The sequence below is a fragment of the Monodelphis domestica genome, chromosome 3 (genome assembly GCF_027887165.1).
Source record: "Monodelphis domestica isolate mMonDom1 chromosome 3, mMonDom1.pri, whole genome shotgun sequence".
NCBI lineage: Eukaryota > Metazoa > Chordata > Mammalia > Didelphimorphia > Didelphidae > Monodelphis > Monodelphis domestica.
The window spans coordinates 266,937,793-266,964,149 of NC_077229.1; the positions used below are offsets into that span (position 1 = coordinate 266,937,793).

At 38.2% G+C, this 26,357-nt stretch overlaps 1 protein-coding gene and 1 long non-coding RNA gene across 10 annotated transcripts in view; one reads left to right on the plus strand and one right to left on the minus strand.

Moving 5' to 3' along the window:
• The window catches only part of DLGAP1 (DLG associated protein 1), a 1,166,486-nt gene that overhangs the window by 997,404 nt on the left and 142,725 nt on the right, over nt 1–26,357 (plus strand). For 5 of the 9 annotated variants that reach the window (XM_001364232.4, XM_007487658.3, XM_007487660.3 and 2 more), the window contains one exon: nt 7,171–7,200. The exons of the other annotated variants lie outside the window; for them this stretch is intronic. In XM_001364232.4, coding sequence (XP_001364269.1) covers nt 7,171–7,200 — 30 coding nt within the window. The remainder of the gene's footprint in view (nt 1–7,170; nt 7,201–26,357) is intronic. 9 annotated transcript variants of the gene reach the window in all.
• LOC103093059 (uncharacterized) overlaps nt 1–26,357 on the minus strand; it is a 45,568-nt gene that overhangs the window by 7,111 nt on the left and 12,100 nt on the right. Inside the window, exon 4 of the long non-coding RNA XR_008917187.1 lies at nt 12,082–12,218. This is a non-coding gene — a long non-coding RNA (uncharacterized LOC103093059). The remainder of the gene's footprint in view (nt 1–12,081; nt 12,219–26,357) is intronic.

A 26,357-nucleotide genomic window follows, 5' to 3' on the forward strand; every position in this document is an offset into this window, starting at 1 on the left:
TATACCCTGATACAAAAGAAACATTGAACCAGGATTTTTAATGCAATAAGAAAAATCTTCTATTCAGTTGTTCATGTCATTTTAAATTATCTTAATTTCTTGATTTCCAAAGCTTCAAAAAGTCTTTAGTTAATTGTTATTTTTAATTCCCTGGATTTTTATCTTTTTAATTCAACAAATATCCAGATATTCAAATGGATCTAGGATCTCAATTTGGAAGTTCCCTCCAACTATGCAGATCATAACCCCTCCATGTCTGCTCATCCTTTGTAATTCTTACCCATGTCTTCCCATAAATTAACTAGAGTTTTTCCACCCAACATCCTGAAAGCCTTCCTTGATCTCTCCTGATGTTGTGAGGGTACCAGTGGAACACTCTGGCTCCTTCCTTTTTCATTACTCATTTACACTATATGACTAACCCATCTTCTCTTTAATGACATCTTAATCTTCTTCAAAATTTATTGGTTTTATGTACTAACATACACCCACTATGCCTCAAAACTTCTGTATATTCTTGTTTAAATTCATATATATTTATTTCATGTATGCTTTGTAGGTAGCACAATGCAAGGTGCTACTAAGTCTTAAATACTAGTTGGTATATATAAGATACAGTTTCTGTGTTCAAGGATCTTAAAGCCTAGGAGGGAGCTAAGACAATAACAAAGATAGCTATCATATACCATATTACATGAGTGCCTCTGTGATTTCAAAGCAAAGTGCTGTGAGAGATCTGACAGCAGAAGAGAATGGGAAAATCTTCATGGTGACATTTGAATTCAACTTTAAGTATGGGTAAGAAGGATGTGGGCAGCTAGATGGCACCCTGGATAGAGCCCTAGCCTTAGAATCAGGAAGACTCATGCTTATAAGTTCAAATTGAGCCTCAGATACCAGCTGTGTGGCCCTGGGCAAGTCACTTAATCCTATTTCCTTCAGTTATTCATCTGTAAAATGAGCTGGATCAAAAAATGGCAAACCACTCCATCATCTCTGCCAAGAAAACCCCAAATGGAGTCATAGAGAGTGGGGAATGATTGAACAAGAAGCAGTGTGGTAGGACAATGTGAGAATTTATTTTGTATAACTATGCATATTTGATACAATGGTTTAGCTTTTCTTTTTTCTTTCTTTTCAATTGGGAAGGATAGATAGGGAGAGGGGGCAGAGATTAGATTCTCCCAAAATGAGAAGAAAAGAATTAAAGAATTAAAGGAAGACAAACAGGAGTACTTTGAAAGTTACATGTTCAATTGAATATATACTTTAAAAAGAAAAGCATGCTCTGCATAATAGATTCCCAATTTCAAATACCAATTTCAAAAACCATCCTTTGGTTCCATAATTTGTACAAAACTAATCATTTTATGTTTTGCGAGTTTAGAATTCTTTGAAAACTAAATTTTACTTAAAGGATTTGGTACAGAGGAAAGAGTATTGGATTTAGAATCAAGTGACCAAGGGTCAGATTCCAATTCTGTCACTTACTCAGTTAGTATGAGAACTCTGGAAAATCTCTGACTAACTCTGGGACTCCATTTTCTCACCTGTAAAAAGAGGAGCTTAAACTAGATGACCTCTAGGGTTCCTTTCTTTTTGTTTGTTTGTTTCTGTGCTCAGGGTGTTTATTGAATACTTTTGATACAGAGAAGCCAAACAGAGACCCTCTTTCCCTTCCCCTTGGACCACTTGTACAGGCTATCAGAAGGGGGCCAACTTTGGCCATTCTCTTAGGCAAAACATCGAGATAGCAGCTGATAGGCTAATGATTCTCATGCTCAAAATGCTGAAAAAGACATTTAGGTAGTGCAGTGGATAGTGTGTTGGACTTGGAGTAAAGGAGGCTGGAGTCCAAATCTAGTCTCAGATACTCATTAGCTGTGTGACTGAGTTAAGTCATTTAATCTCAGTAGTCTGCCTCAGTAACCTCATCTGTAAAACATAGAGAATCATGGAACCTACTTCTCAGGTTTGTTGCGAAGATGAAATGAGATAATATTTGTAAAGTTATTTGCAAATCTTAAAGCTCTCTATAAATGCTCATTATTGTTGTTGTTATCTAAAAATTCAACATGAGCAAAAAAGAATAAAGAGTGTTCCAGAAAGAAGGAAGAGCTGTGTGTGCACTATATTTCTAGAGAAGAGGATTGTCTTGGCTGTCTGGAATAAGGAGTGTAGACAGATGGGAAATAAGGCTAGAGAGAGATCTAGTATTATCAGGTTGTGAAAGACCCTGAATCCGGAGCAGAGGAATAGAAGCTATGCTTGGTAGGAAACAGTGCCATTGAAGACTGGAACACAGGAACAACATGATCAGATCTATATCTAAGATTGTATAGACAGAATTATAACAGAGGAGATGGGGATCCAGAAGACCTTTTAGTAGGATATTCATTAGTTCAAATGGGTAGTAATGAGGACCTGTATTAAAGTAATGACAGAACAGAAGAGAGAGGTTCAAGAGACGTAATGGAAGACTTTTAAAAACCAAACCTAATTGATAGCTGATTGATTATAAGGTATGAGTGAGAATAATGAATCAAAGACTATTAATTAATATGAATGTGTAGATGGGTGAACAGTGATATTACAGTTGGAAATGAAAAAAAAAACTAGGAAGGCTAGATTTAGGGAGAAAGATAATGAACTTGCTGTTAGACATCCATGGGGAAATAGGGCAGAAGAAAGGTCCCTACTGGTAACATGGTGGTAGTTGAGCTATGGGAATGAATGAAATCACCAAAGAGAAAAAAACCAATTGCTACACAAGCTTTTATTAATCACCTACTATTTGTTAAGAAGAGAGCCAAGTACTCTTAGGGAACTCTCAAGGGTTTAAGAAGATAATAAGAAACCAACAAAAGAAACAGAAAGGGAAAAATTAGAAAAGTCTCTGAAACCAAGGAGGGAAAAGAATAATGAAAAGAGAACATGTTCAACAATACCAAAGGTACTGAAAGGTCAAGGCGAATGAAAATTGTGAGTCAAAAAGCCATTGAGTTTGGTGGTTAGGTCCTTGAGGGAACAGAGTTGTTTTTTAATATATTTATTTATTTATTCATTTTAATACACATTTATAATCCATTCCTTCCATTATCCTTGTTGAACAAATAAATAACTAGATGATAGATGGATGAGTGAATAATTAAATAAACAAATAAAACAGAAAATAAGATCCTAATCATAAAAGCCTGCATGGTCTAGTAAAACAACTAGAAATGCCCCAAAATGTATGGTTCTCTCTGTATTTTAAATCCATTACCTCTTTGATGGGAAAGGGGTGGTATAGTTCATCTTTAGCGTTCTGTACTCATGATTTATCTTCACACTGATCAGAATTTCAAAGCTGTTTTTCTCTATAATTAAATCATTTTATATATCATTCTAGTTCTACTTGCTTCTCTCTGTTTTATAAATATATTTCCATTTTCCCCTGAAACTGTGTTATCATTTCTTATTTCCATTACTTTCATGTACCACAATTTGTTTTGCCATTCCACAGTAGGAACTGAAAACCTCTTTGGCTTCCAATTTTAAGAGAGCTGCTCTAAATATTTTTTGGTATCTAAAAGTCCTTTCCTTCTTTCTTTGGTTTCTTTGAAGTATAGGCCTAGTAATGGTATAGCTGATTCAAAGAGAAGGAACAGGTTAGTAATTTTTATGAAATACTTCCAACTGCCTTTTCAGAATGACTGGTTCAATTTAAGCTCCACCAACCATGTATTAGTGTTCCCATTTTCCCTTAACCTTCAATATTTGTCATTTTTCTCTGTTGTTGTCTTTTTGGGATGAAATTCACATTCCTCTTTTTAATAGTGATTTAAAGTAGTTTTTCTTATAGTTGTCAAAAGCTTAGATTTCTTCCTTTCAAGATTACTTGTTCCTATCCTTTGACTACTTATTTATTGGTGAATTAGGAAAATGAGTTTCCATTGAGTTATGGAGGCAGAAAGAATGATTGTAAGACATCAAGGAAAGAGTGGGTAATAAAGAAATAGAAGCATCATATATAGATTTTTTAAAATTAAATTTAGTAATAAGTGGAGGATAGGGGGAGAAAAATGGGACAATAACTGGAGAAGTGGAAGGATCAAAGAAAGGGTTTGTTTGTTTTTTCCAGGATAAGTGAGAGTTGAATATGTTTCTAGGCAGACCAGGAAGAAGCCAAGAGAGAGAAAGTGATCCTAGATGACACACAAGGGACAGAAGATGACCTGTAGAGCAAGGTCTGGTAGAAACAAGAGAGAATGGGATCAAAGGCATGATCATAATCCTTTTAGGATGAACTTTATTTAGTAGGACAGATATTTCTTCTACATCTAGAGAAGAATAGAAGAGCAAATAATACTTAGAAGGTTTGAGTAATAGAAGGAAGGTGCTGAAAAGAATTCCAATGGATGGGTTCAATCTTCTTTGTGAAGTTAAAGGCTATAAATTCATGACAAGAAGAGAGAAAAGAAAGTTTAGAATTTTTGTTGTGGAGAATGAAATAAGCACCTAATCAGAATCAAGCAGAAATATTATTTAGCATATCAGGCAAGAGCTCAGCTTGGGTTGTTGGCTACAAATTTGTGAGTGAAATCAGCTACATTTACTGAAATGTTATAAGAGTATTCATTAGCCTGAGGAGCAGAAACAAGGACTATAGCTGGTGGGAGTTCCCCAGATAGGAGAATTCACATTTCTGGAGGAGTGGAAAATCACCAGGACAAAGGCTTCATGTCCATGGCTAATAAATCATGAAAGTGCTAAGGCAAAGGGTCAAGGCTGGGCACAAAGGGAAATAAAGCTAGAGTGAAGGAGATGTTCTGGAACAATAGAGGCTTGTAAAGGAACTGAAGGTCATGACAAGGGCCAGGAATAGAGTTAGTATGAGTCAGAGTGGGAGTAGTAGAAGGAATCAAGGTTGTGGTCATGTTTTGATGTCTAGAGATTTAATTCAGACTTTTAAAAAAGACTGGAGGGAGTTAATGAGCTCTGAACTTGTGCCAGAAACTATTATCCTTTTGAAGTCAATATTGTTATGTTAATAATAATTGCAAACATTTACCTATCTCTAAGGTTGGCATCAATTTTACATTCTTATCTGAACTGTACAACGGTCTACTGAAGTAGATATTGTACATATTTCCATCTCTATTTTACAAATGAGGAAACTGAGGCTCAAAAAAATTAAGAGACTTGCCCACAGTCATAAGGGTACCTGCATGCAGTGGTGTGGCTAAAATTGTGCAGGAAATATATTATATGAGAACATAGAAAATGATTCACCAAGCTTCCACACTGTTCATACAAGGAGACTGTCCTCTAATTTACAAAAGCAGAGTGTTGCTGCCTAAAGAACCTGCTGCCTACTGTCTGTGGTGCTGCCTGCTTGCTTTCTGGGCTGCCTGAAGTCCTTGTTCCAACAAAGTCACCTCTGCATCTGTTTGAGCTGCAAACCTTGTTGATTTGTCTGCTGCTAATGTTTCCCAAAGGCACATTTGAGTGCCTATCTCGGGCCTGGGGGAGGGAGGGGGGGGCTATATTTTTTTCCTATGAAAATAATAGCAAATGACAACTCTTAATAATATTGGATTATTCACTTAGTCACAAGCCCTAAATATGAACTTACTTTATGATTCTACCTTCCCAAGATGTTCCTCTCAATACCACACTAAAAATAAGAAAATCCATTAACTGTTTTTTTTTTTATGGAATGTAGTAGGTAACAAGATTTGTAAATTCTTTTGAGAGCTATAATGGAAGACAAGCTGGAATCATCACCTTTAAAAATCAAGGTGGATTCATGCCGATTCTGAATTTACCTGCTAGAATTTAGAAGCCCTTTTAATTTGCTGCATTTCTAGTCTGTAAAACAGTCAAAACCAGACTCTCAGTCCAAAAAGGGTATGGACTCCGGCCTTTTGGCTAGCCCATGGATCTTTGAAGATTTTCCCAATAATAGCAATTCAACGTCTTTTTTTTCCCCTTGAACCTTTGGACTATGTCCAGTTTTCTCATGACTAGTATTTTCCAAGGACACTCTGCCTTCACCTTCAGACAGACTTGAAAATAACCTAAAGGCTATAGAAACATAGAAGTAGTCCCCGATTTTTAATTCGATGTGTTACATCAAAAAATGGTGCCAGCCTTGAAGCCTCACAATTCGGAGTACTTCATGAGAAGGACTCTGGAGTTCAGAGTCCTGGATGTTGTGGCCCTCCATTGCAAATGGCAGTCTCTTCATCTCTAAAATAAGGGGATTTAGATAGATGATGCCAAAGGTAGCTTGCAGTCTAACTTTGTACTGCTATAGTAGATATTGAACGTCTTCCTTAAGGAGAGAACCAGAAGGGCCTTGGAAACCTCAAACTGAAAAATAGTAGATATGACCCCCAAACCTCAGAGAAACAATTTGCTAAATCACAATGCAAAATTTAAGCCTTTGGCAGATTTCAACAGAAACCTTCTTCCAAAATGGTCTAAAGAGGGGGCAGCGGGGTGGCTCAGTGGATGGGGAGCCAGGCCTGGAGATGGAAGGTCCTGGATTCAAATCTGGACTCAGATACTTCCTAGCTGTGTGACCCTGGAAAAGTAATTTACCCCTTACCACTCTTTTGCCTTGGAAACAATACACAATATTGATTCTAAGATAGAAGGTATGAGGGGTTTTTGGGTTTTGGTTTTGGTTTTGTTTTTTTAATGGTTAAAAAGTGAAGTAGAACTTCTAAATCTTGCCTGGTCCAGTTGACCACCTGAACCAAGCTATGGAGATTCTACTCCTCTCCTGCTCCCTTGCCCTTCCTAAAATCAGTACTGCCTCATCTCTAAACACATTATAAAGTAGGATCATTGCTGGGGAGTTGCCTCCAACTATGTGGGTTTTCCATATTGATAGTGTTGTAAATATGTTACTCCTGCAGGGTTTGGGTTTGGGTTTCGTTTCTCCTTCTCATATCTTTTCTTGTTCAGCATTTTCCTTTGGAAGGTTAAAAGCGACACAAAGAAACGAATGAGCTCTTTACCTGGACTAAAAGAAATGATATTTTCTAAATCAATATTCTGATTAAGACAAACTCTCGTATTACTAATAGTTGTAAGTCTAGACCTGAAGCATGTGTTATAGAGGAGTGGAAGGGTAATTTGGGGCCATTATATAACTGCCATTTTTTGTTTTTGTTCAAGGTATCATAAAACTGAGTTCTGCAGTTGAAGGTACGTTTTTTTGCAACCACAAAATCAATGTTTTGCTCAGGGATACAAATAAGTGCTTGGTATTTATCCAGCAGGGGCAAGAAGGGGCATCTGTAGCCATTTGGGTCCTGATGGTCATGTTCCCCTCAGTGCCATCTCGTGCCCCTGCTTGGTCCGGTCACCATGCCTCTGGGTCTCTTGCTTGTCTAAACCGGGTATCATCCTTGTGAATCTGGGAGGCAACAAGACAGGGCTCTGCTTTCTCTTTTCTCCTGTGATTGACTCACACCAGATGGATGACCTTCAGCAAGTCCCTTAATCTCTGTGGGCTCCCTTCCATCCTGGTAATGGTTACGTGAGTCTTTTCAGGGAACTTTGCCTTTGGTTCTTTCGACAGCACCTTCCACTAAATTCTTTGGGCATTGACTCATACATAGCATACATATTTGCCCTGGAAATACCTGTTTACCAGAGAGCAGAACACGTAGCTGTTCTTCCTAATGAGCAAAATAAAGAAGTAGGTAGACATGGCCAATCTCAATGTGGGGAGGAGGGAGGAGAGGAGGACATGAGGTGTTGCTTGCTACCCAAGATCATTTTTAGTACTGACTTAGAGACCTTTCCATTCTGATGAATGCTCAGACTCTTTAGCTGCCCCTTGCAGGAATCTGAGAGAGGGGGGGAAAAAGGAAAAAGAAAGAAAGGAAAAACTTACAGGCAGAGACCCAGGAGACGATATTATAGATTATATCTCCAGAGTTTTAGTTTCTTTTGTTGGGTTTTTTTTTTAAATCTCTCTCCTTTTTAAAAAAAAATTACATTATACCACATTATCTGATTAAGGAGTTATTATTACAAACACTATCCTTGCCTTCAGGGAGTGTATAATCCAAAAGCAGAGAATATGTCCTTTTCTCTTTTTTTGTGAGTTTTTGTGTTTGTTCGGGGTTTTGTGTGTGTTTGTTTTACTTGGGAGTGTTGTCAGTCATGCTTCCGAGGTTTCCTCATCCTGCTTAATCAGGGAAGGCTTCTTGGAGGAGGTGTTGGGCTTTAAGGTGAGTTTTCCATTTAAAAGGCACTATGGCTTGTTGAATGGGAAATGCATGGGTATGGGAATGGGAAAATGATATGTTGGACTGGAGCAAAGGAATAAAGCTGGATGGATACATAGGAAGGGGAAAGTACAAACCACATCCAAAAGGGAGGGATTTTTACTTTTGAATGGTTTAGAATTGTGGTGCTTGTAGGGAAGATATTGAAAAGATAAACTTTCTAAGTCATATTGCTGAGGAAATGCCACTGCCCTAAGCTCAGAGAGAACAAGAAAAAGATGAGGTAATAGTGAGGACAGCACTGCCCTGAGCTACAGAGAGAACAAGAAAAAGATGAGGTAATGGTGAGGACAGAGGAAAAAGAAGCAAGATAGGTGTGAGGTCTCCATCCCAAGTTTCAGGTGTTCAAGCAGGAATTCAAAGACCGAAGGAATTTTTTTTTAAATCACTGTCTTCAAATCACTCCCTATAGGAACAGAGTATTCTGCAGCAGGAACCCTGAGCTTCAATTTCATTATCTAGGAAGCAGGAATTCTTAACCCTTTTGGGGCACTTTGGTAATCTAGTAAAGCCTGCAGACCCCTACTCAGAATGCTGGTTTTAAAAAATCAAAGGAAATAGTACATTTCAGTTAGAGGTTCGTGAAAAATAAACATGTAATTTTTTTTGCCCACATCCAAGTTCATGAACCCCCTGAATCTCTTCATAGGCCTTCAGGGTCCATAGACCCAGGTTAAGAAATCCTACAAAATGGGAATTTTCATACTACAGAATCTCAGAGGCTGCTCTGCATTTTTATGAAGGATCTATTGCCTGATTAACTTTATGTTCATAAATCGTTTGCCCCCAAAAGATGTTAGCTTCTCATGGTTAATGCTTATTTTGCTACCTGGACCACCCACAAAAAGTTTTCTGTGCTCTCCAGAAAAAGACTCTGGGGAGAAATGAAAGCAGGAGGCAGGATGACAGCCTGGGGTCTTGGTTAGCCTCCTTCCTGGCTTCTCCCACCCTCATCCCTTTGCCTGCTTCATGGCCCTAAGGAAAGTCAGTAAAGTCTGGCACTGGCATACTCTGAGTTCAGGCCCACATCCCACAGGAGCACTTGATAGTTGGAGAGCTGTAACAGCTCCATAATCTGCTAAAAAATGGGTGAAAAGTGCAAGGTTGCCAGCCTTTCTAAAGGCATGATCGGTAAGCCTCCTTCTGAGCAACAAACCAAAGTCTACAGACAAAAGAAGGGCCCAACTTAAACTTTGAAAATGCTTACCTAATTGAGCATATCTGCAAGTTCTCCATTTGTAAATATTAATTTTAGGCAGTTTTATTGAGCCTGCTAAGCTTTAAAAAAAAAATAAAGTTAAAAGAGCAACCAGGATCTGAAAAAAGCTCTGAATTGGGTAGTACATGTTTTAGGTTTGAGGGTTGTTTCTTTTTAGAGGGGAAAAAAAAACAACAGAAAATATCTTGAGTCAAAACAGAGAACCTATCACTATGTGGCTTGTTACTTGATATCATGCAGGTTATCTTTTCCCTTTTGTCTGAGAAAAAAATATTTTCACTGAAATCTTTGTTTTGTGAAAAAAAACAGAACAGTCTCTACAAATTGCCTTGATCTTGTGATTAAAAATTATCCTGTGTCTTTTAGGAGGCTTAACATGATATTACCTACCCTGTAGAGATACATGCCTAGGTTCTAATCAACCACCAATAAAAATATTTCCACAGAAACATTCCACAAAATTTTCCCCCCACTACTACCAACATTTTTTGTGGTTATTTTTATTTTGTCCCTTTGTTGCGGATATTTTGGATATCTGCTCAAATCAGTGATCCCTGACACTTTCTTAAATAATGAAGCAGTGAGGTATGAATAGGGAGAAAGAAAAAAAATTGTCAAAGTAACTGTAAATCTTCTAGGATTTTCTGCATAATAGATTTATTCTACCTCTAAGGTTTTTGCCCTTAGCAAAATCCCTGCTTTTTTCAGTCTAAGAGCCCACACTTGCCTTAATGGAGATAGAATTGGGAGCAGAGGTCATACAACATCTGAGTCATGCCAATGTTAGAATTATTTTAACATATTGTAGACAGGTTTGCCTTTTTAAAGAGGAAGGGACTAGCCCCAGCCTGAAGCTTTTTGTACACATAGACATGTGTGTAGAGCCAGTTAAGAGGGAGACTTGTCAAGTCAAGAGAGGCAAGATGAAACAAAGCAAGAGCAGATGAGTTGATTACAAGCCTTTTGAACTGATAACTGGGGCTGTGTCATGTGATGAGATTTGCCTGAAAGGCTATTTGTTTTCCACACTGTAGATGAGAATCAAAAATACCAAAATGACACCAAGTACTTTGAAAATCTACACTAGGGAGATGAAGGGTTTGGCTTCTATGGACAACTGTTTCATGTTTCTAAAATGGGAACAGATGAGTTTATGTGAAGAAATCAGCAGAGATTTTTGTACTTGTCTGGACCAGATAGAATTGTTAGCAGATCTCTTCTCCCCCAAACCTTTCACCTAGTGAGGTTGCTGGGATTGTGCCTCTGAAGACCACAGCAGCATTTGACAGATCGAGCCCATGGGCTTCCATGAATAGCTTTGGTTTCAAATGGCAAAGATCCCCTGGGCATCCAGGGGTTTCTGTTTTGTTTGACCACTCTATGAGTAACTTTGGTTAGAAAGACTCTGGGGGAGAAACTCATCTGTTTCCCTGAAAGAATGGCAGGGAAGCTTAGCACCCATCAGAGCAGAGCCCTGGATAGAGAATTTGATGATGATGGAGATGAAGTGTTTGCCTTCTATGGACAACTGTTTTACATTTCTTAAAATGGGAACAGATGAGTTAAATGTGAAGAAATCAGCCAAGATCTTTGTACTTGTCTCTAAGAGAATGACAACCATGAAATTCTCCATCTAGGGCCTCTCAAAACCTTATAGTCCCTGACCTACTACATATGAAGTCTCTTCAGGAAGAGAACCTGGCTCAGCCCTTTCCATCCAGTTCCCTGAACCTTTCAGGACTTCACACTGACTTTCTATGTGGTAAATAGCTAACAAGTGTTCTATCAGCATGTCCTAGTATTTCCCTCATTAGGTATTGTAGATGTATAAGAAACTTATTCATTCATTCTTGCATCTTACATACCATATCATTTCTGAAAAACTTTAGCACAATGTATCCATTACGCAATATAAAATTTGAGCCCTTTTTGTTCAAAGTATCTCAAATTGGCAATTTCATTACCTCACTGAAAAGGATCCTCCTTATTGCATGTCCTCAGATGCTCAACAAAAGTGCTACATACTGAGTTTCCTTCACATAAACTCCACTGATCATTTTATTTGTAATCAGTTTATTGTGAATAATAAATTTAAATGAATTTTTTTTCTTTTTTTTTTAAACCCTTACCTTCTGTCTTGGAGTGACTCCAAGGCAGAAGAGTGGTATGGGCTTGGCAATGAGGGTTAAGTGACCTGCCCAGGGTCACACAGCTGGGAAGTGTCTGAGGCCAGATTTGAACCTAAGACCTCCCATCTCTAGGCTTGGCTCTCAAACCACTTAGCCACTCAGTTGCCCCTTAAATGAATTTTCTGACATTTGTACTGCTAGAAAGCAAAACTTCATTATTCTCTAGATAAAAATACCTGTAGTCAACTACTTTAAAAAAAAAAAGTATAGAGAGCAGTAACCTCTCTTTTTTCCTATTAAAATGTTTTATTGATGCTCTTTTCTTTTGTTTATCATAATCACTCCTCAATTTCTCTCTACCACTCCAACACACATTGGCAAAATAAGACCCTCTTTTGTAACAAATTTAATTAAACAAAACAAATTAATACATTGGTCATACCTGAAAAATTCCATGCCTGTATCCGGCCACCTCTCCATTGAAAGGTATGAGTCATTCTTCATCTTCTGTCCTCTGAAGTCACCTTATCTAGCAACTTCTCTCAGTAGAAATTCCGGAGGGCATAAGATTGCAATAGGCTAATAAATTGAAGGCAGAAAAGTAGAAGTAGATCATCTGAATCAAAGGATCAATTAGGGAACCTAAAAGAGACACCTAGATCTCATATTCTTCCTTTAATGATGATTAAAAATCAAACATAGCTCATCCTGGGGAACGATCAACTTATAGGCAAAGAAATTAATGACCTATAGATATGATTTCAAGGGAATATAATCAATCAAAAAGCATTTATTAAGTTCTTACTGCATGCCAGGTACTCTATTAATTACTGGGGATACTAAGAAAAAGCAAAACAGCTCCTATGCTCAGTGAATTGAAGTCTAATGGGGAAATAACATAGATAGGTCAGTATATAATATATAATATGTAATAGATGGAGAGTAGCCTTAGAGGGGAAGGCATTAATAGCTGAGGAGACCAGGAAAGACTAGATGTGAATATGAGGAAGGACTGCATTCCAAACAAAGATGACCAGCAATACAAAGATATGGGAAATGGAGTACCCTGTTCAAGTAATTAAATAGGAGAGGAGAAGGTATAGGAGGAGTAAACTATTAAAAGACTGGAAAGGTAAAAAAGGGCATGCTGTAAAGAGTCCTAAATGTCAAATAGAGGACTTTATATTTGATTCTGGAGCTAATAGACAGACACAAGAGTTTGGGTGGGAATTAGTTGCAAGCATAGGGGAAAAGTCATATAGAACTATAACTTGGGAAAACCATTTAGGCAATTGAGTCCAGGACAGATTAGAATAGGAAGTAATTTGTAGCAGAGAGCCCAGTAAAAAGACCATGACAATATTCCAGATGAGAAGTGAGAGGGTCTGAACTAGCTTTGTGGGTAGAGAGAAAAGGAAAAATCTAAGAGATTTTATAGATAAAGAAATTACAAGATTTTGTAACTTACCATGTATGTGGGTTAAGAGAAAAATGGAAGATGACAAAAAGGTTGCAAAGGTGAGTAACTAGAAGAATGATGTATCCTTCAACAATAATAGAGGATTTAGGAAGGGGAAGGAAAAAAATGAGTTGCATTTTGGACATGTTGAATGTGAGATATCTACAGGATATCTGGTTTTGAACTGTCAAATATGCAGTTGGTGATATATGGTTAAGTTCAAAGGAGAGATTAGAGATGAATAAATAGCTCTGAAAATCAAGGGTATAGAGATGAACACCAAATCCATGGAAGCTGAGATCCCCAAATAAGGCAGTATAGAGAGAAAAAGAGAAGAGGATTCAAGTCAGAGCCTTGGGAGACACCTAAAGAGAGTAATAATGGCATTGATAAAAATCCAGCAAAACTGACTGAGGAATTGTTGGACTGGTAGCAGAAGAACCAAGAGAAGGTGGAGTCACAAAAATCCAGAGAAGAGAAAATATTCAGGAGGAAAAGATTATCAGGAAGGCTAAAAATTAATAGAAAAATCATTTAAGTTGGCAATTAAAAGATCATTAACAACTTTGGAAAAAAGCTTTTTGAATGGTAAAATCAGAAGACAAGTCAGAGGGGGGTTTAAAAGAAAATGAGACTACTAGGTCTATATCCCAAAGAGATCATAAAAAGATGGAGGGAGGGAACTTATTTGAACAAAAATATTTATAACAGCTCTTTTTATGGCAGCACAGAATTGGAAACTGAGAGGATGGATATCAATTGGGGAATGGCTAAATAAGTTGTGGTATATAATTGAAACAATTCTATTGTACTATAAAAAATGATGAACAGACTGATTTCAGAAAACCCTAGAAAAACGTTTATCATTGTACAATATTTCTGTGACTGTGTGCAATGTTCTCCTGACTCTACTTACTTCACTTTGTTTCAGTTCATATAAGTCTTTCCAGGTTTTTTGAATTCCTCCTGTTTGTAATAGCATTTTTTACTTTATTTTCTTCAACAATTCTTTTTTAATGATATGTGTCTTCTTCTACAACATGACAAATATGGCAATATATATTACACGATAGTACATATTTAACCCAAATTAAAATTCTTCCCATCTCAGACACAGGGAAGGGAAGAGAGAAAGAATTTGGAACTCAGAATGTGAGAAAATGAATATTTAAATATTGTTTCAACATGTAATTGGGAATAAATAAAATATGGCTTGAAAAAAGAAAGTAATGAGAGAGAAAATCTCTCCTTTTCTCAGAGTTTAATTGAAAGGGGGAAAAGAGATATGGAATGATAGCTGGTGTGAATGATTGGATCTAGTAACAGTTTTTAGGGATGAAGTACACTTGGGCTTATTTATGGGCAGTAGAGAAAGAACTAGTAAATAAAGACTGAAAATGAGAGTGTGGAAATGACAGATAGGGAAGGTAATTTGCCAGAGAAAGCAGGAGGGGATTAGATCAAAGATACATGTGGAAAAGTTAGCTTTGGTAAGCAGGAGAGCCACTTCATCATTAGATATTCAAGTGAAGGGGAAGACAGTGAGATAGGGAGATGCTGTGGGATAGATGTAAGATGAAAAGAGAAAAAGGGAGCTGTCTGCAAATGGTTTCAATTTTTTAAGTGAAATATGAGTCAAGGTCTTCAACAGGAGAAGGTTTAAGGAAAGGGTATACATGTGAGTGGGTAGGGACTGACTTGGAGATAGGGATAAGAAGGAAACAACATAATTTGGAAACTTTTTAACCATCTCATCAATCATTTTTATCCCATTAAAGATACTGGACACAGAACTCTGTGATTAGTAGAAAATAAAGAAGCGATCATTGGTCAAATTTTATCATTCCAGCTAAAAATAGAGGAAATATCTTAATTCATGCTTACCCTTTAAAAGAATGGCTCCCAACTTTGGGATAAATGTGAGATGAGGGAGAGTGATGAATTGAGAATGAAACTAAGGTCATGAACCTAGATGACTAGAAGGACAGTGATCCCCCTTCCCCAGAGTAATTCTGTTGAGGGAAAGAAAATGTGTTCCAGCCTTGATGCAGTAAAGGCAGTAAAGGTAATATAAAACTTGTAGTGAACCCACTCAGCCCATTTAGGTGACTTCCTCCAGCTCGTTTCAGCAGCACAGTAAATAGTAGTAGAAGTATATACTGTGCCAGTCATCTGGAATTGGGTGTTAGCAACAACTCACTTGGCATGCCTACTGGCAAATTCTGACATGAACTTCAGTTCCTGGCCCCCAGGTGCCTCTGCCAACCTCCTAAAGCTCACAAAGTGGCCATCTAAACTTTTTGGTATCCAATTCTCCCCCCGAAGAAAAGGCAAGAACAAAGCCAAGACACTAAGAAGCAAAGACCCTGATGGCAATCCTACATAGACACAAGAAACAAGAAGCCACTGCTACTACTTCAACAAAGCCCCTGGCACAGATTTGATGGTATCTGTTTGTTTTTCTGTTATCCTGTGGAAAAAAATGGGGAGATATGGGCTAAATTATAATATAGTTAGGTGTCTTTTGGTCTAGTTGAGTGAATAAAAGCAAAGAATAACCATAGAACCATGCTTCTAAGATTTGTCCTTGGCCCAGTGCTGTTTAGCACTTCAATCAAAGACTTAGATGATAAAAGAGATTGAATGCTTATCAGACAGAGAGGGATAGCTACCATATTCAAGCCAAAAAGATTTCAACAATGGTCCAAATTCAATGATAATTGACATTTAATAGGACAAATGTAAAATCCTACACTTCTGTTCAAGAAATCAACCACAAAAAGACAAAATAGGGGAAACAGCAGTCAGTGGGGAAAAAAGATCTGGGAGTTTTAGTGGCCTTCAAACTCAATATGAAACTAAAGGATATCATGGCATCCAGAAAGGCAATGTATGTTTAAACTGTATTAAAAGAGGCATAATGTGATGGAAAATTCATATTGAATTGTGAAATCATTTTCCCACTTTGTTCTCTCCCCCACCAATTAAGGCTGAATTAGTTTCCCACCCAGGCTTTGAAACTGGGTTGGGATCTTCCTTTTTTCCAAGATCTTTGTTAAGGATAAAAGGATTGACAGGGTTGAGTGGCCACTTGACCCACTTGAAGAATTAGATGAAGTCCCCAAGCTCTAGCAACCATATTGGGAAGTACAATGGCCCAAGTTACATAGTGAGAAGGAATAGGGGTGTTGACATCCTTAAAACCTTCTTCTTCCTGTGATGAAGTAATAAAGGAGGAGTTGAGGTTTTTAAATCCAGCTCCTCAGTGGCTATTTATGGATCAGAAATGTCTTGGGATGCCCAGGAGGGGGACTGACTGATGAAGTCACAAGGGATATATATTGACCTGCTGAGAAGCTCTTGAGCTCCCTTTTGTCAAACTGTCTTTGACACCACTCTTTTGCTTCACTCATTCTCCTGAGCATCCATTCTGATTATGAAGGGAGGCTACTGGATAGTTTAGATTTTTCTGGAGCAATCAATCAGTAAATTAAACTTTAAAAACCCTGCCTCTCAAGAATTTCTATGGTTACAATGTCCAGAACTAGGGATTTGATAGCCCTGCTCAAGTTTGTACTGGCAGGCCACATTTAGAATGCTGTGCTAAAATCTGGGAATCAAATTATAGGAGAGGCTTTGAGAATTTTTAAGGCATCCCAAAAAAAGATGACCAGGCTATTGAAGAGATAGAAAATATTAGCATCAAATGAAGACTTACTGTTAGAACTGAGATAGTCTGGACAAAAGAAGACTTAGAAGAGGTACAGTGACTATCTTCAAGTATAGTAAGGACTATCTAGTGGAAGAGGGATTTATCTTATTTTTCTGGGGGAAAAACAATGGGGAGAAATTGCAGGGAAGAAGATTTATGCTCATTGTTTGGGGAAAAAAACTGCCTAACAACATTATAACAAATTTAGAAGGTGGTGGGTTTCTTATCAGTGAAAATCTCCCAGTGGAGGTGAAATGACCACTGACCAGTTGTTTTCTGTAAGGGATTCCTGTTCAGATATGATCTCTGCAATCCCTTCCCATTCGGAGATGACTGGGAAAGGGGGAAGGGGCAGTGCAGGGGAGAGAGGGAGAGAGCTCTGAACCAGGCTAGGCAGACGGAGATGGTTATATCCAGCAATTAAGTTTACAAGGGGCAAGACATGGAGGATAGAATGCTAGGCTTGAACTCAGATTTGGAATTGAATCCTTCCTTGGGTTACAGTTAACCTCACTGGGCCTTAGTTCCCTCACCTATAAAATTAGGGAATTGGACCTTGAAGGTCCCTTCTAATCTATATCTGTGATCCTGGTCTCTTGGTGCTACTCAGCTGAATCACTGAAAGCCAGATTCAGGAAATTTAAGCAATAAACTAAGAGGCCTTTCAACTGAAGCTTGACATGCCCGGTATCAGTGAAGACGACACTGCTCCCTACAACAAGAAAGAAATGCATTTTAAATTGTTTTTCCACTATTCGTGATAGTTTGTTTTTTTTTAACCCTTACCTTCCATCTTCGAGTCAATACTGTGTATTAGCTCCAAGGCAGAAGAGTGGTAAGAGCTAGGCAATGGGGGTCAAGTGACTTGCCCAGGGTCACACAGCTGGGAAGTGTCTGAGGCCAGATTTGAACCTAGGACCTCCCATCTCTAGGCCTGCTTCTCAATCCACTGAGCTACCCAGCTACCCCGACGCGATAGGTTTTTAATTATACTCCTTCCCCTTGTCTCTGCTGTGACATGTATTTGCAGAGAGGGATTAGAAGCACATGTAATTTTGGCGACCTTTGAATACAGTTCTTTACCACGTGCAGCTAATTTATCTGGAGAGATGTAAACCGATGATCTTGACCTTTTGGGGGCATATAAACCATTATGAACAAAAGAGTTTAAAAGGGGACAGAGTCAGGCCTAGAGCTGGTAGGTTCTGGGTTCAAATTTGGCCTCAGACACTTCCTAGCTTTGTGGCCCTGGGCAAGTCACTTAACCCCATTGCCTAGCACTTACCTTCTGCCTTGGAACTAATAGCATTGATTCTAAATGGAAGGTAAGGGTTTAAAAATAAACAAACAAACAAACAAACAAATAAATAGACAAATAAATATATAAAAGGGGACATTAAGAAATTGCAATAGGGGGCAGCTGGGTGGCTCAGTGGATTGAGAGCCAGGCCAAGAGATGGGAGGTCCTAGGTTCAAATCTGGCCTCAGACACTTCCCAGCTGTGTGACCCTGGGCAAGTCACTTAACCCCCTTTACCTAGCTCTTACCACTCTTCTGCCTTGGAGCCAATACACAGTATTGACTCCAAGATGGAAGGTAAGGGTTTAAAAAAAAAAAGAAATTGCAATAGCACCATAATGGTGATGGGTCTAAAATCATTTTATGTGGTCAAAAGAATTAAAGATTATTAGCCTAAAAAACAGAAGGAGATATAAGGTGGGGCAATGAAGGGATGAGCCTGATAATAGCTCTCTTCTAATAACTAGCTGTCCTGTAGAAAGGGGATTCAAATTATTTTTTTGTACTACCAGAGGATAGAGCTCTGAGCAGTAGGCTTAAAGTTTAGAGGGGCTTATTTCAACTCAATCTAAGGAAGAACTTTCTAAGAATTAGAACTGCTTGAGAGATGGGATGGGACTTTTGGGGGAGGCATTAAGCTCATCATCCCTCCAAGTGTTTGAGCAGAATCTAGACGGTCCTCTGGTAAGAATGCCATAGTGATGACTCCTGCACTGGGTGAGCTGTCGGAGTAGATAACTTTGTGTGACATCTTTCAACTCAATGATTCAGGACTTCAGATACAGTTCTTACACAAAGCACTTTGCTCTAAGAAAGCAACTATTAGAATGACCATTTAAATTCAACTGAGATAGGCTTCAGAGAGTAGTCATGGAATCCCACATTTGCCAACAAAACTGCTGGTCCAGCAGCAGGAGCAAAGGAAGCTTGAACCTCGACCACTTCTGCTATTTAAATCTCTCAAACTCAACAGAGTTTTCTTCACTTTCAATCTAAAATTGCTGTTTAGTCTGGAAGCACAGCATAATGTAGATAACTATTGAAATCTTTTGATGACACCATTTGGAATGTGAACTGGAAGTCACACCTTCTTAAAATTGCCAATAACACCAGTTGAGATTACCTGTAAATTGAGCTGCTGTTGATCTGGTGCATTTAGCATTCAGCCAATATGCTTGCGTATCTAAATAGCTCTGCAGCTGTATATACAGAGGATTTGCCATAAGGCATCATTGTTTCAGTTGAGAATTCACACAGCAGGGTTTTCATTTGGTCCCAATAAAATCAAAGGCAGAGCACATTAGACTAGTATGCCTAGGATAGAAGAGCTTTCCAGGCCAGTGTATCTGCTTTAGTTATAAAGGTAGAATCCTGTTTTGTGTACAATGGATGGATTTGCTCCTAATTCCTAGTTTTATCCTACTCATTGATGCCTTTTATGTAACTTAGATGGGGGGAATGCCTGATGTGCTGCTATTATTTCAGTATTCATCTTGACTCTGCCTCCCTAGGAGTCACCATCACCCACATAAATGTCCTTTACAATTATCTGGAGGCCAGTGTTGGTTGTAAAAACTGACCCTTCTGACTTCAGACACTTCCTAGCTGTGGAAGGAAAGAAGGAAGGAAGGAAGGAAGGAAGGAAGGAAGGAAGGAAGGAAGGAAGGAAGGAAGGAAGGAAGGAAGGAAGGAAGGAAGGAAGGAAGGAAGGAAGGAAGGAAGGAAGGAAGGAAGGAAGGAAGGAAGGAAGGAAGGAAGGAAGGAAGGAAGGAAGGAAGGAAGGAAGGAAAGAAGGAAGGGAGGAAGGGAGGAAAGAAGGAAGGGAGGAAGGAAGGAAGGAAAGAAGGAAGGAAGGAAGGAAGGAAGGAAGGAAGGAAGGAAGGAAGGAAGGAAGGAAGGAAGGAAGGAAGGAAGGAAGGAAGGAAGGAAGGAAGGAAGGGAGGTAGGGAAGGAAAAGGAAGGGACTATACAAAGCTGACTCTTAAAACTGAAGCTATCACAACCTTATTGATTCAAAAATGGGATCACCCAGATTTTTATGAATTGTTATTTAGTCTTAACTTTTAGTGTTAATTTTAAACATATGAATAACAACTCACAGTTATAGAAAACTTGAATGTTTGCATAAAACTATCCTTACAGCTAGTCTGTGAAGTAGGTAGTACATTATCATCATCTCATTACATGATAAAATAAAGACTATGAACAAAATTAGTTTAGTATGAGAATCAGAAGGACCAGTCAAATTCTCTCTTGTGAACACAGACTCCATCTTGTGCTACCACATATATACTCTTTTCCATTTTGTTGTTTTTCATCCACGGAAAACTAGATTTTATAAATCATCTGTTATTTTATTTATGCAGGTAGATAGAATTTAATCAACATCTTTTCATTTTATGAATACAGGACCCCAAAACTTACTCATCTCTCTCCCTACTAGACTGAAACCTACTCCTTCCCCCTCCCAATTTGGAAAGCCCCTAAATTTTCCTCCAATTCAAAATTAGGTGGAGGGAGTAGAGGAATAAGGAGCTTAGTAGATTGAAAGCCAGGCCTATAGACTGGAAGTCCTAGGTTCAAATCTGGCCTCAGACACTTCCTAGCTGGGTGACTCTGGGCAAGTCACTTAACCCCATTGCCTAGCCCTCACTGCTTTTCTGCCTCGGAAAAAATACACAGTACTGATAGAAAGAAAGATTCAAAGATAGAAAGTAAGGGTTAAAAAAAATTTTTTTTTTTAGATGAGGAAACTGAGTACCAGTTTAAATGACTTGCCCAGGATCAGACTACTACTAAGTGGATAAACTTGAACTTAAACCCAGGGCTCTAACTCCAAGACCAGGCCTCTTTCTACTACATCAGCTGCCTGTTCATTCTTTAACCTGGGAAAAATCAAAAGCTAAGGTGGGTTGGTTTGTTTTGGATTCAGCCAGAAGTATAGATGGATATTATCTAATTGGAACAAAAAAAAATTGCACCCAAAATAGTTAATATATAGCTAATATTTAAAACTTAAATGACAGTGTCTTAAGATAAATTATCAGAGGAGTCATTCATTGATTCCTACTTATTCTCTTAGTTTTATGTTGGAGAAGGTGCACTTTTGGTAGATATTTTTCTAAAATTCTTTTTTAAAAACCCTTTGTTTAATGGTTATTTCAGACTCCTCAGATTAAAAATAGAACACAGAATGACAATGAAAGTACTGGGAGAAGAGATAAAAATGTTCCCTCTTCACCATTAATTGTCACTTATTGTTTAAAAAGTTGAAATAAGATAATATCATTTGAATATTTTGCAGAGCCAGGCTTTGGTGGTTACACATAAAAATTTCACATGCTGGGGGCAGCTGGGTGGCTCAGTGGATTGAGGCCAGGCCTAGAGACGGGAAGTCCTAGGTTCAAATCTGGCCTCAGACACTTCCCAGCTGTGTGACCCTGGGCAAGTCACTTGACCCCCATTGCCTAGCCCTTACCACTCTTCTGCCTTGGAGCCAATACATAGGATTGACTCCAAGACGGAAGGTAAGAGTTTTAAAAAAAATTTCACATGTAAAGGAAGAAATAGGTTACTAATAATAAAAATGCTATGCATTCATATTTTAACATGTTTTATATATTATTATGTCACATTCACCTTGGTAAACAATCGTACTGGGGAAACTAGATAGCTCAGTAGAGTGATGCGCCTGGGGTCAGGAAGACTCATCTTCTTGAGTTCAAATCTGGCCTCAGATACTTAGTGTGGAACCCTATTTGCTTCTGTCTCCTCATCTGTAAGATGTACTGGAAAATCAGGAATGGAAAACCATTCTAGTATCTTTGCCAAGAAAACCCCAAATGGGATCACCAAGGATCAGGCACAATTGAAATGACTGAACAGCAACAAACATCATTAAATTTCTAGGAAGTCATATTGCCAATCAGTGTTATCTTAGTGTAGAGGAAAGGATACTGGTGTGAGATTCATAAAATCAAGATTCTAGTCCAGACTTTTCCTCTATTTCCACTAGTATGGCCTTGGGCAAATTACATTATTTCTCTGGGTCTTAGTTTCATCATCTGTCCAATGAAGAGTTTGGACCAGATGATCTATCTTTTTTTTTAACCTTCTGTCTTAGAATCAATACTGTATATTGGGTTCCAGGCAGAAAAGTGGTAAGGGCTAAGTAATGGAGGTCAAGTGACTTGCCCAGGGTCACACAGCTAGGAATTGTTTTGAGGCCAAATTTGAACTGAGGAACTCCCATCTCTAGGCCTGGCTCTCACTCCACTGAGCCACCCAGCTGCCCCAAAGATGATCTATCTTTAAAGTCCCTTTCAACTCTAACATTGGAAGATTACAAAACTGGCTTCAGTAGCACAGACTCAGAGAAGAACCAACTATCCCATAAAAATTCATTGAGCACTTACTGGGTACTGACATTATACTAGATGTTGTATCTATAAGCATAATATAAAAATAGGGTATATGCAATAGTATAAACCCTGTGTTAATTGTTGAGGGAACATAAAGTAAGGGAAAGCACAAAGGTGGGTGAGTTTGGGAAACTTCTTGAAAGAAAACTTGAAAGAAGACTAAGTATTTGATTAAAAATACAAAAGAAGTTCATGAAGGAATTCTAGGAGTAAGGTAAAAAGGTGAGCATAAACAAGAGAAGACTTGTTAGGTACAGAGTATTGAGAGATGAAACTAGTTAGATAGCAATAGGATCAACTGATAAAAGATTAAAAATGTTAGATGGAAAAGTTTAGATGGGCTCCAATTGCCCCAGGAAGTAACTGTGGGTTCTCTAGATAAGAAGTAGAATGAGAAATTTGTATTTCAGAAGCATTATTCTAGGATCCAAGCATAGAATGAAATAGCTGAAAAAGATGACATTCCATGACTCCCTCGTGAGGAGGAGAACTAGGAGAAAACACACATACACAAAAAAGAGGACAGAAAGAAATAGAAATAAAAGGGGGGAAACATGGAATTTAGCATACAGTCATTAATAACATAAGAGAACATTTTTCTTTTTTATTCTAAACTTAACAAAACACCAAATAAAATTAGCATTTCCATAATCACTGTAAGATAGAGGGTGAGGATTGTATAGGAAATTATGAACCTCTACTACATAGAGCTTTCTTTTCTTTTTAAGTATATGACAAATTCAACATGTAACTTTCTAAGCCATCCTACTTGTCTGTGACTCCTTCTGGTCTTTCTATTCTCTTCTCATTTTGGGAGTGCTCTCTCATTAGTTCTCTACTTCCTCCCAAATTCTTTCCTCTCTTCCATAGGAAAGAAAAGGAGATGAAAAGGAAGGGAAGGAAAGAAAAATCTAACCTCTGGGGTATAGTCAAGCAAGACAAATTACTGGCTGTGTCCAAAGATCTATGTTTCATTATGCACACTGAATTCATCACTCTTAGAGAACTTTCATTGAAGTGGTGAGGATGGAAGCCAAATTACATAGGGTTAAAGAGGTAATAAATGATAAGGAAATGGAGGCAATGGACCTAGACTACTGGGAAAGATGAAAGAGTAGGTACAGATACATATTACTTATTAATATGATATGGAGACTATGCTTATAAAGTAGAGAAGCATCTCTATTCAGCATAAAATTTGGCATGCTTGGCATTTTTATCTTCCAAAGTCAACAGTGAAAAGAGAAATAAGGAGGAAAGGAAAAGAGGGAGGGAGATAAGTTTGATCATAAAACTTAGGAAAACTTGGATAGAAATTTATTATTACATATAATTATTTAAAAAATTTTTGATTAAAAAAGAAGAGAGATAAATACCAGGGCCCCAGTGAGCCAGTGACACCCAGGAAGCTAAAGAGAGGAGCAAAGAAACTATTACTCGCTTTACAACATTTAGAAAGGTATAAATGGACAAGATTTTTTGGTGTTACATCAAAAGTCATTTAAAAGGAAAAACAAATATATAGGACAGAGGTTCTTTACTTTATCTTTAATTGGGCACTAGATTCTCCACTAGAGATGCACTGAATAATGGAAAGGGTAACAGTTTTAAGTCAGAGAAACTGTGTATCACCTCCCAGAGTCCCACCTTCTGCCACTTATTATCTGTATGACTTTAGTTATTTAGTTTATTATTTATTTATATAATAATTTTTATGTAAAATAATTTATTATTATTTAGTTTTTAAGTTACTTAGCTTCTCTTGGGCTCAGTTTCCTTATCTATAAAATAATGTTAAACTTGATAGCCTCTAAGGTCCCTTCTAGTCCTACCTCTGCACCCCAGAGAGTCTTACCCTGATGTCTTCTTGGATCAAACCCAACAAATTACTTTGTGATCTCCACTCTCTCACTTCTTTTCTTTTCCTTTTTTTAAACCCTTACCTTCTGTTTTGGAATCCATACTAAGTATTGGTTCAAGTTAGAAGAGCAGCAAAAACTAGGCAATGGGGGTCAAGTGCTTTCCAGCATCACACAGTTAGGAAGTATCCAAGGCCAAATTTGAACCCAGGACCTCCCATCTCTGGGCCTGGCTCTCAATCTACTGAGTTACCCAACTCTCCTCTCTCTTACTTATTTTCAATCTCTCCTGCTCTGCTGGCTCATTCCCTACTGTCTACAAACATGCCCATGTCTCCCTTCTGAAAAGAGAGTGGAAATGACAAAGGAATTTGTTGAAGGAGACAGAATGAAATGGAACCACACAAACAAGGAGAGGATTTAGTCATGGTAAAGGATGAAGCCATTTTGTGATGTGAGATAGGGATGAAGGAGGAGAGAATAGCCAAAGGCATCTGAGTGATAGGAGATGAGGAAGAGGAAGGAAGAGGAAGTTCACAGTGAAATTGACTCAATTTTTTTGAGGCAATCTGAGTCAAGATTCTGAGCTAAGAAAATGGGAGGATGGAAGTCACAGGTTTGATCAGCACAGAGAAGATAATTAAAACCAAGGGAGCTGATGAGATCACAGAGTGAAAAAGGAGTCAGCTCTTTTCTCACCAAACACCTCATGCTGGGTCTTTACTCTACAAACATCATGCTTCCCTTCAATTCCCTCACCCCCCCCCCCATTAGTACATTAACCCCAAATCTCATCATCAGAGACATGGCTTCAGCTTTGGCACTCAGTTCCTCCTTTGTATGCCCAGTTGACCTCCCCTCTGACTAGAATGCTAGAAGGATGAACAAAACATTCCGTCCAAAGCCTCTCTTTATAGAGGGCTCAGAATTTCCAGCTCTTCATTTCCCACCAGCTGTTCTGTTGTGTCAACTCTGAACATCACACCCAGAGTTCAGTGGCCTTGGTTGTCTTCCCTTCCTTTTAGATTCCTTTTACATAATGCCTTTCCCCATTAGATTGTAAGCTCCTTGAGGGCAGGGCTTTCTTTTTTTTATTTGTATCCCTAGCACTTAGCACAGGGCTTAACCAGTACTAGGTATTGATAAGTATTCACTGACTATTGAACAAGGAGCAACTAAGTAAAACAATGGATAAAGCATCTAACCTGGGGTCAGGAGGAACTGGGTTCAAATGTGACCCCAAAGCACTTCTTAGCTATGTGACCATGGGCAAGTCACTTAACCTCCATTGCCTAGTCTTTACCTCTCTTCTGCCTTGGAACCAATACACAAGTGATTCTAAGATGGAAGAGAAGGGTTTTTGAAAAAAACAAATGGTAGACTTTAAAAGTACAGTTTTGTTGAAACCTTTAGTAATTGTATTAAACATTGTATCTATGAAAAGTCATTCATTACTTACCTACTGTGCATAGAACTATGCCAAGCTTTATAAGGGATACAAATAAGCATTGCACAAAGAATTTTTTTCATAGAGGTCTATGATTTCATTAGTGTAAGGAGTTCCCAGTGAGGAAATTTCCTCTAGCAAAGTCTGCAATTTATAACCTCTTAAAAATGTACGTGAAGGGATTGCCCAGAGTCACCGACAGAACCTGTAGGTCAGAAAGCCATTTGAACGCAGGTCTTCCTGACTCAGAAGCCAGCTTTCTCTCCACCATCTCTATGCAGCACCTAGAATCACTGCATTCTAACCAATTAATCAACAAGTATTGTTAGGTACTTCTGTGTGCTGGGGATACAAAGGCAAAAAATGAAACCATTCTTATCTGCAAAAGCTTATATTCTATTGGAGGAGGCAACATATACACATAAAAGTATATATATATATATATATATATATATATATATATATATATATATAAAGATACAAAATAAATACAAGGTTTTTTGGCATTTGGAAAGTCCTGG